This window comes from Octopus bimaculoides, chromosome 1 (assembly GCF_001194135.2).
Source record: "Octopus bimaculoides isolate UCB-OBI-ISO-001 chromosome 1, ASM119413v2, whole genome shotgun sequence".
Classification (NCBI taxonomy): domain Eukaryota; kingdom Metazoa; phylum Mollusca; class Cephalopoda; order Octopoda; family Octopodidae; genus Octopus; species Octopus bimaculoides.
The window spans coordinates 198,106,650-198,118,109 of NC_068981.1; the positions used below are offsets into that span (position 1 = coordinate 198,106,650).

Here is an 11,460-nt window from a genome sequence, read left to right on the forward strand (position 1 = left end):
CAGTCCTCAGTGAAATCGTCCAACCCATGCTAGCATGGAAAGCGGACGTTAAACGATGATGATGATGATGATGATATAATAGCCTGGGCAAAGTTCAGAGAGCTCTTACCTCTGCTGGTGACAAAGGGCCTCTTGCTCAGAGTAAAAGGTAGACTATATGACACGTGTATAAACAGCCATGCTACATGGCAGTGTAACATGGGCCGTGACTGCTAAGGACATACGCAGGCTCGCAAGGAATGAAACCAATATGCTCCGATGGATGTGTAATGTCAGTGTGCATACTCGACAGGGTATAAGTACCTTGAAAGAAATGTTGAACCTAAGAAGCATCAGTTGTGGTGTGCAAGAGAGACGATTGCACTGGTATGGACATGTGGCGAGAATGGATGAGGATAGCTGTGTGAAAAAATGTCACACTCTAGCAGTTGAGGGAACCTGTGGAATAGAAAGACCCAGGAAAACCTGGGATGAGGTGGTGAGGCACGACCTTCAAACATTGGGCCTCACCGAGGCAGTAACTTGTGATCGGGACCTTTGGAAATATGCAGTGCGTGAGAAGACTCAGGAAGCCAAGTGAGACCTAAATCCAAGGCCTATGCCAGGGGTGTAACCAGCCCACTTATGCGTACCTTCTTTCACTGGACACTAAACTCTGCTTGTAAGACCTGTTGAGGCAAGTGAAATCGAAATCAAATCAAATTCGATGACTGACATCCGTGCCAGTGGAGCGCTAAGAGCACCATCCGAGCATGATTGTTGCCAGAGCAGCTAACTGACTTCCGTGCTGGTGGCACATAAAAAGCACCATTCGAGTGTGATCATTATCAGCGCCGCCTTACTGGCACTTGTGCTGGTAGCACGTAAAAAACACCATTTGAGCATGGCCGTTGCCAGTACCGCCTGACTGGCCCTCCTGCTGGTGGCATGTAAAAGCACCCACTACACTCTCGGAGTGGTTGGCGTTAGGAAGGGCATCCAGCTGTAGAAACTCTTCCAGATCAGTTTGGAGCCTGGTGCAGCCATCTGGTTCGCCAGTTTTTAGTCAAATCGTCCAACCCATGCTAGCATGGAAAACAGACGTTAAACAATGATGATGATGAATCATGATGAACAATTAATAGTAAAATTAATCCATTATTCTTATTGCAACAAGATCCATTTCCAGGTAGGAATAAGTAAATCTGACTTACAGTTGGTTTCAGAATGGAAGAGATTTTGTTGAGACTTCGACTGAACTCTTTCATTAAACGCAGCAAAGAGATCTTCGCTAAATAGCTGAAAAGTGAATAAAAAGACATAGTTAATTAACCATTACAATATCTTGGTTGATTAATTGTTAAAATATTTTAGTTAATTACACATTACATCGTTATCATTTTTATTATCTGGATATTATTAACAAATTTAACTATAGTAGTCCATTAACCCTTTTGTTACCAACCCAGCTGAAACCAGCTCTGGCTCTGAGTATATAAGTCTTGTTTTCATAAGTTTTGAATGAAAATCTTCCACCAAACCTTAGTCACAATTTATGTTCCTAACACTAGCTGAATGACAACTAAGTTATTTTACTAAATTCTTTGTTATATTTAGAATTAATTGAAAGAAACACAGAGCATATCTACAGAAATATGGTAACAAAAGGGTTAAAATATATAATAGAGAAACAATTCTTAACCGTTTTGATACCAACCTGGCTGAAACTGCCTCTGGCTCTGAGTACAAATGTCTTGTTTTCATAAGTTTTGAATTAAAATCTTCCACCAAACCTTAGTCACAATTTATGTTCCTAACACTAGCTTAAGGATAAGCTATTTTACTAAATTCTTTGTTATATGTAAAGTAACACAGAGCATCTCTCCAGAAATACAGTAACGAAAAGGTTAAGCTAACATTGTTTTCTCACAGACATGAAGACGGTGATACATATAAAGCCATGCTTTTATCTGCTGCATTCTTTATACTGCAACCATTCTGCCAAGATTGCTTCAGTCTATCTGGTAGTTAGCATGTTCCACCCCTATTTCACAGAAGAATGGTTAGAAGTGGTAAGGGCTGTAAGAGCAATGGTCATTTGATTTTCAAGAAACAGCAGCCAAGTCTTCCTCAAATTGTAACATACCATCTTCGAAACATTAGGTACATTAAATAATGCACTCCTAGATACATAATGTACATTATGTGGAATGGCACAATCGTTAGAGCACTGGACAAAATGCTTTGAGATATTTGTTCCTTCTCTTGATACTCTGAGTTCAAATCCTGCCCTGGTCAACTTTGTACATTCCTTTGTGGTCAATGAAATAAAGTGCTGGCTGCCACAGAGGGTAGTGGAGCAGAACCTGCAGTGGTGGTCACCGAGGGGAGGCAAAGGAGCAGGGGTAGTAAATATCCTGTTTCATGTGGGGGGCATCTCTGAACCTCTTACAACTAACCTCTGCCCCCCTCTCCCCACACTTTTGATAACTATTTAGTTGTGAAGTTGTTGCTTAGCCCCAGGTCAGACTTGATCAAAGACATTCCAGACTAGACCATCACCTTTTTTTTTTTAGGAGATACCTAGGAATACATTATCCAATGTGTCCTTCTTTTCCTCGAAACACTAAGATTGAGCTGCTATTTCTAGCATATCACATGACCACATAGAAGATTCTTCCTTGACTTGGAGCAAGTAAATTAATATGTCATTTCCCCATGATGACAATGTTTGAACCAAAATTTGACCAACAGCTCAGGACTGAATTTATCTTTCATATGATTCAGAGTTACTGGACTGTGGCCATGCTGGGGCACTACCCCAAAGGGATTGATCAAACAAACTGACACTAGTACTTATCTTTCAAACCTGTTACTTATTTTATCGGTCTCTTTTGCTGGACTGTTAAGTTATGAGGATGTAAACAAAGCAACACATCATCATCTGTTGTCCATGCTGGCATGGGTTGGACAGTTTAACCAGGGCTGGTAAGCTGGAAGGCTACACCAGGCTCCAGTCTGATCTGCTGTGGTTTCTACAGCTGGATGCCCTTCCTAACACCAACTACTCCGAGAGTGTAATAGGTGTCTTTACATGCCACCAGCATGGGTGCCATTTGCAGGACACCAGTATCTGCCATGATTGCAAATTTACTTGGCTTGATAGGCCTTCATCTCAAGTATAACATAAAGCCAAAGGTCTCAGTCATTCATCATTACCTCCATGTGGCCGGCCCAATACTCGAAAGGTGCTTTTCACATGCTACTGGCATCAGTGACTTTGCCTCCATGAGGCCCAACACTCGAAACATGCTTTTTACGTGCTACCAGCACGGCTGCCAGTTATGTGACACCAACATTGGCCATGACTACAATTTCAATTGATTTGCTGGGTCTTCTCAAGCACAGCATATCGCCAAAGGTCTTGGTCACTTGTCATTGCCTCCATGAGGCCCAACGTTCGAAGATCATGCTTCACCATCTCATCCCAAGTCTTCCTGTGTCTACCTCTATCACAGGTTCCTTCTACAGTTAGAGATCAGCACTTTTTTACGCAGCTGTTCTTGTCCAAACGCATCACATGACCATACCAGTGCAGTCTTCTCTCTTCCTCACAACATCTGATGCCTCTTACGCCCAGCTTTTCTCTCAAGATGCTTACACTCTGTCATGCATGCACACTAACATTGAACAGCCAGTGAAGCATACTGGCTTCATTTCTTTCAAGCCTACGCATGTCCTCGGTTGTCACAGCCCATGTTTCACTGCCATGTAGCATAGGTGTTTACATACAATCTACCTTTCACTCTGAGGGAGACGCCTTTGTTGCCAGCAGAGTTAGGAGCTCTCTGAACTTTGCCAGCCTATTTTTATTCTCATAGCTATGCTCTCAAGCATCCACCTCTGCTACTAGCCTGATCACCTAAAAAACAGATGCTATCAACTACCTCTACCTTGACCTCACCCCCTGGCGTTTGATGGTGTCTATTTCCTGTATATTTTCAGTGTCTATTGTATCTGTGCACCTGCCACACACAGAAGCTGTTTTCCCTGTTAACCTTCCTTTGATATTGCTGCACATCTTATGTGTCCTTAGCTTACACCAGGTACATCTTATGGAGTTTCTACCTACATCTTTTCTACAGATCAAGCAGGGCCATCTACCTGAAGGGATTTGTGATTTGTCTGCCTTCCTACTTACTAAGACTTTGGTTTTTGCTAGGTTAACCCTAAGGCCTTCTCTATGTTGGGCAGTGATTCAGCTATAAAAACAAGGTCATCAGCATAGAGGAGCTCCCACAAGCAGCCTGTCTTAAATTCCTCTGTTATTGCCTGGAAGACTATGATGGATAAGAAGATCCTTGGTGAACCCCTACCTCTACCAGGAATTCTTCACTATACTCAATGCCAACCTTCACCTTACTGACAGAATCCCTGTACAGGGCTTGTACAGCTCTCACCAACCACTCACCTATCCCTAGTTCCTGCATTGGCCACCAGATAAAGGATCGGGGACCCTGTAAAAGGCTTTCTCCAAGTCACCAAAAGCCAAGTACAGAGTGAGTTTCTTAACCAGACAACCATGCCTGGATTGTCCTGTTCCTTAAAATTACGGTCGTTGTAACTACAAAACAAAATGCAGAAAGTCTTCAACTGAGATTTGTTAAATGTAAATTCCTTAAAATCATTATCAAAATCAAAAGCCGAGTCTTTTAAGGATTCTGTTACAGAACAGAAATGAACAACAAAAAAAAGAGATGAGAGTTTTCTTCCTTTACATTAGAGAACTCCTCACTTCCTTCAAAATGGATGTCAGCCAGGTTAGTACCATTCTTGTGATATCATATGTTTCGAGGCTGGCTGACTGATGCAGTTATCATCATTTAGCATCTCTTTTCCCATGCTGGCATGAGTTGGACAATTTGATAAGAACTGACAAGCCGGAGGGCTCTGCCAGGTTCTGCATCTGCTTTGGCGTCATTCTTACAGCAGTCCTGTACATTGTGTCTTAGAGGAAGTCAAAGAGTCTCTCACCTGCTCTTGTTGATCATCTGCCTTTGACACATCCTCAGCGACAACGCTGTCCCAGTCACTTCCACCATCAAAACCGCTATTTCCAGTTGGTTTCTGATCGAAGGGAGTTGGTGCAGGGGCATCAATGAGATCGTCTGAATCACTCAGCCCCAATTCATCCATAAATGCTGCAAACACAATTCAAAGAATTCCTTCAACATGTAAACCATTTTTTCAATACAGAAAACTGTGTTGTTGTTGTTAGGAAGCACTTCTCAACCATTAATTAACAATTTTAGAAGTCATTTCATAACAAATATTAGTTTCAAATATTGGCACAAGGTCAGCAATTCCAAGGAAGGGGCTAAATTGGTCACATCAACCCCAGTATTCAACTGGTACTTCTTTCATCGACCTCAAAAGGATAAAAGGTAAAGTTGATCTCGACAAAATTTGAACTTAGAATGTAAAAATGACGAAATGCCGCTAAGCACTTCGTCTGGCATCCTAACAATTCTGCTAGCTCACTGCCTTCATTTCACAATAAATATTACAAACAAAAACAAAATGCTACAAAATAACATGACTGCTAATATTGAAGCCTGTTCCTTCATCGTGTGTGTGTGTGTATGTGTGTGTAGCTTCTCCATCCATCATCTTATGTACCCAGACACATCATCAATGATGTCTCCTGGTGTCATTAGGTGTTTTGAGTCTTTCAACATCAGACATCTTCACCCAAGTGACCCAGTTTGTGTCCACTTGTTAGCACTGCCCACTCCCAAGGCTCACACCTCCTGATCCACAGTCACCTGAAGCAACTTCCCTTTGCCCCTTTCTCTGGGATTTAGGACAGCTACTAAACATATGCTCCAGAGTTCTTCTCCTTGGGCACAGGGGGCCAGCTTTCCCCAGTAGAACAAGTTGGATGGGATCTTACAACTGAGATGCTTTTTTCACATTAATCTATTTATATAATTACTGTATAATACCAAATATTATATTTACAGTATCACTATATTATAATTCTAGCACTATGTGCGTGTGTGTGTTAATATATTATATCTATAGCACTATGTGTGTGTGTGTTAATATATTATATCTATAGTACTATGTGTTTGTAGTGTAACATATAGCATTATATATTTGTAATGCTACCATATTTACAGTTACTGTACATCCAGGTTCGACTGAAATTCTTCCAGTTCACCAATGTTGTCCAAGCATCTCAGCAAATTGGAAATTTCATCCTGATTTTCAGAAATCAGGGAAAATTTTCTTTTCCCTGATTTTCATCCTGGTTTAACAATAAAAGTCTAACTAGTTGGCCTTTAACCAGCTCATTATGAAATTATTTTAGTGTTTGTAGTATAGGGGAGATGTGTCTGAGTTTTCTGACCTTTTCTAAAGATGCACAAAGCAGGGAGGGGGAGAGGGTGCCGTATTTTTTTGCCATATTTTACAGCTCTACTCTTTATCTTTAAAACACCAAAAGCATGTGTACATTTATGAAGGATTACCCTTTTCTAACAAAAACTTTTGTGTGGCACATGATGGCAAATCAGATATTAATGACTGTTTACAGTTGTAAGGATACAAAACAAAGAGTCTTCTGGTAAATTCATCACAACTAGATACTTTTTTAAAAAGTTGGAAATATTGGGTTGTTGCATAATTATTGCGGCTTTTTTTCAACAAATTTTATTCAACAAAAACAATAACAATATTTAACAAAAACATCTTTAAATGAATATTCCGGAGCCTGTTATTCTGCCATCCACCACAACAATGAGTATAATTCATTTTTAAAATGTAATTAGAGCAAAACAAAAAAATATTTGGTGATTAAAGTTGTAAAGTGTTGTTATAAAAATATGTTGAAAATGGTTGTGAAAAAAAAGGAGTCAGTAATAAAGTAAATTCGTTAAAAAGTAAAATTTTAAATTTGATCTAAATGAGGAAAAAAGCAGAGGAATTTGTTTAAAATAGAATAATGAGGAGGATAGTAATTAAGTAGGTTCATCAATGAAGTGTTAATAAAGAATAAAGATTGAAACAGGAAAAAGTTATAATTTGTTTCTAAAATAGAAAACTGAATTTTGTTGAAGCTGGACTAAAAAAGAAATAAAATTGTTAAAAATGAAAGTAAGAATGGAAAACCATGCATTGTCACAGAAGCAGCTTCCTGAGTGAATGTTTGCTTCTAATTTGAAACAAAGAAATTCCATCTTTAATTCTTAAGACAAATTATGCATTCAGCTACAAACTTTTCAATAATAACACAAATAAACCTAGCTTTTGTATTCAATTAATATTTTCCATACAAGAAGACACCAAAGTTTTCTTCTTCTTCTTCTTCTCAATGTTTGTTTTCTAACATTAAAACGGATGTTAATTCCTCTTCTCTGTATTGTAATCAAGAGAAGAAATTATCAAAAGAAGAATCTCTTCTCGTACTTTAACTGACAATCTTAACTAAACTGAGATTTAAAGAGTAAATTTATTTCAATAAACTCAGAAATTTTCCATCCCAAGATAAACATTTCCATTGTTCAAGTAGTTTTTGTAAAAATCCTTCAAAAAGAATTATCTAAAAGCCTTCAATGAACCTTGAGAGGAAGCCTGAAGGAAACAGCATTAAGCAAACTGATCAGATGTAGTGCCCCTGCATTCACTGGCAATGCCCCAGCATGGCCAAAGCCTTAGAGCTGAAACATATAAAAGAATACAGAGACTGGCAAAAATAATAAGAAGAAATCTCAGATTCACAGTTCCTGATAAATGTTTCAACAACAAAGTGAAACAAACAGTCTTTTTCAGTTCTTATCATGGTTTGAACCAGTGAACTTTGTATGTTTGCTGTGGAAACAGCACTGAACATGAGGGGTTGGGGTTGCAGCATATCTTAGTCATATTGCCAGATTATGAAGACCAATGATAAGGACACAGAAGTAACTCAAATAAGCAACCAGGACATTGTAGGTGTGTTCCATTTCCAAGACAGACAACATCCTCGAATCAGCCAACTTTCTGGGCTTACCATTCTAATATCTTGTGTCTGAAACATGAAGGAAACGGTCGAAAAGAAGCATTCTTCATCGTCTTTGAGGAAGACCAAAGTGGTCAGTTGAAGCAATACAATTTTCAGGAATCAGATGGAAGCTATTCTTAATGTCTAAACAACAATGTATCTCCCAGTTATGTTTCAGCGTTAATTCTTGAATCAAGTTCTTAACTATGTTCTTACAGGATTATTGGCTGATTTCAGTTGGTTTTTACTCCCCAAATGTCAATATGGAGACAATGTGGAAGAATTCACTCAGAAAGCTGCAGCTTTTGACAAATATTATGCAAATAACAAATAAAGAATTAGAGAAATTAGTTACCAGTTCCATTCTCATCTCCTGTTAATAAATAAATAATCATTATTTGTACACAATCTTAAATAATATAACTATTCTAAATCATATCAAATGATTAACTTTTCGTTTGTCTACCTTAACGATTATATTTAGCAAACTGTTCTTTTAGAAAATACTTCATGCTTTAATGTTCCTGTACATCATTCTACCACATTTACATAAGTTCTCTAAGAATCAAACTCTTTGGCAGCATTATTGAAGAGTATCACTCTAAATCAGACCAGATAATGTATAAAAATGTTATGTTCCATGGGGCTTCCTCCTCTTCACCACCAAACAAAACAATTTTACGCACTGCATTCAGCTTTAAACGACACATTTCAGACATAAGTATCTGACCAGATAATCCTTTTGGAGATTTATACAAAATATCGAATTAGTATCACAGAGCCATTCCGGTTTATCCCTGTTGTCGTTGCTAGCAGGATTTTATGCCTGTTTTACCATTGTTGGCATCATAACTTGGACAAGTCTCTCACAACCACCTCTTTCTGCTCACCAAAAACCTTGATCATCTGACATATTCAGCAACAAGAAAACTATTAATCTTTGTGTTGTATGTTATGTTTATTGGAATGGTTTTTGTGGACAGATACTCATCTTATCACCATGGACTGAGGGCTTTATATATTATTACGTCCAAACACTAAAAGGGTTGTCTGCAACACAACTAGGCAATTGGTTCTATTCGAAGGCTGTGTTTTGTTTTTTTAAGAGGAACCATTCTCCTAAGCAGGTTGCTTGCACTGTTTTCTGTTTGTTTTTTATTTTATGATATAAAATAAACCTGATCAGAGCCAAATTGGATAAATTCTAGGCTCTTTGCTAATTAGCCATGGGTATTTTTGTAGCACCATCCAAATGTGGTCGATGCCAGTGCCCTTCGACTGGCTCCCGTGCCAGTGGCACATAAAAGCACCATCCAAACATGGTCGGTGCCAAGGCTGCCTGACTGGCTCCTGTGCCAGTGGCACGTAAAAAGCACCCACAACACTCTCAGAGTGGCTGGTGTTAGGAAAGGCATCCAGCTGTAGAAACTTTTCCAGATCAGATTGGAGTTTGGTGCAGCTTCCTGGCTTGCCAGTCCCCAGTCAAACCATCCAACCCATGCCAGTATGGAAAACAGATGTTAAATGATGATGATGATAATGATTTGACAGAATAATCTGAATGCTGAATGATTAAGCACATCATCACCATCATTTAACATCCATTGTCCATGCTGGCATGGGTAAGACGGTTTGACCAGAGGTGGCATGTTGGAAGGACTGTACCAGACTCGAGTCTGATTTGGCATGGTTTCCTACAGCTCCAAGAGTGTAATGGCTGCATTTGCATGCTACCAGCACAGGTACCAATTTGCATGACATCTGTATCTGCCACGACTGCCATTTTGCTCGGCTTGATGGGTCTTCTTCTCAAGCACGGTATAATGCCAAAGGTCTTGGTCATTGCCTCCGTGAGGCCCAACCCTTGAAAGGAACTCAGCTACTTTGCCTCTGTGAGGCTTATGCTAATTAGAATCTCCAAAATTAAATTTGATATATTTTTTTTTTAAATTGATCCAATTAATTTTAACGTATTTTGGTAATTAATTTCTATTTCTAAAAGTAAATAAAACCAAAGAAATTCTGACCCCAAAAGTCTATGATTAAAGATTTTCTCTCTGTAACCAGACTTTATTCAGGTACAATGTACCTAGGAGTACATTATCCAATGCATCCTTCCCTGCTATTTAATGTTAATATCTTTTAATTAATTAATTTTACTAAAGACAGATCAGAAGTGAAAGCAATTATTTAATGTGTTAGTACAGTGATAGAGTGCAATCATTTATATAGTCATTAGTGCAATTATTAGTATAGTTATAAGTGAAGTCATTAATTACATTCCATGATCAAATATATTTCTAATATTGGAGTTTGATGAAGTTATTGGATATTTCTTTCATAAGAAAATAAATAAAATAAAACTGAAAGTGTTTCATCCAAAAGAAACCCAAACCATCAGTATTCTGGAAGATGATGATGATGATGATGGTGGTAGTGTTAATAATGATGATGATAATGGTAGTGGTGATGATGATGATGATGATGATGATGGGAAGTATCCCTCTGTCCATTATTTTCTTTAAACTACAAAATTTATTCAGAATATGTTCCTCTGAAGCCTGGACCCTTTTCATATCAACACCACTACCACCCCACCCTCAAGATTAACACCCCACCACCCCACCCCTTGGTTCTATGACATAAATTTACTGCTTTGAAGTGATCTAAATTGAAACACTCCATCAGAATCTCATGCTAATTTATTTTTCAAAGCACCATGTTAATAACGCCAAAACTATTTTACAAAATTCTTCATTATTTTCAAAACCGGGAAACAAAACATTTCTGTAATACGGAAGAAGGAGAGAAAATGTCAATAAACACAACAAGAACATCTCTAAGCGTTACCTCGTTGTTGTTCAAGAGTCAATTTTTTGGTTTTATTGACCGTGGCATAAATTGGTTCTGCAGTTCCTTCTTTGGCAGTGTTCAAGTTTTCAGAAGACTGCAAAGAAAGTTTTATTATCAAAAATCCTTGCATAATTAATTATCAAACTAATTATGTTACTGATGAGAGACTTTAAATGTAGCTTGTAAATGTGAGGCCCAAAACACAGACCATGTACACCTCTTTCACTTGAACTCTCTCCTCTTATACTCAGAAAGCTTCTCTGTTTGTAGAAATATTCTTACTCAGGTGCTGTCCGCTAGTGTCCACTGGTTTCTTAGGTTGTTTTAGTCTTCATTTTGTTGTCAGAGATGGTGCCGGTCAAAGGAAATCTAGTTCTGGTCTAAGGTAATAACAGAGAGGAAGAAGGGTAATCGTTAAGTGCTAAACTACCTCCCCATAGAAAACGGGTTCAAATCCTGATAAACACAACATACAGTCAATTTAGCTTCTCTTTGACAATTTTTTCTTATCATGAACTAAAGACATGTGATGGCATAGATCAGTGGTTGTGGACCCCAGGTGGTCTGTAAAGCTAGTACTGGGG

At 38.5% G+C, this 11,460-nt stretch overlaps 1 protein-coding gene across 1 annotated transcript in view; it reads right to left on the minus strand.

The window, feature by feature from the left end:
- The window catches only part of LOC106881714 (uncharacterized), a 71,817-nt gene that overhangs the window by 29,795 nt on the left and 30,562 nt on the right, over positions 1-11,460 (minus strand). The window contains exons 10-13 of the mRNA XM_014932192.2: positions 10,874-10,970; positions 8,379-8,396; positions 5,014-5,180; positions 1,194-1,278 (exon numbers count right to left, since the gene is read on the minus strand). Of these exons, the coding sequence (XP_014787678.1) occupies positions 1,194-1,278; positions 5,014-5,180; positions 8,379-8,396; positions 10,874-10,970 (367 nt within the window). The remainder of the gene's footprint in view (positions 1-1,193; positions 1,279-5,013; positions 5,181-8,378; positions 8,397-10,873; positions 10,971-11,460) is intronic.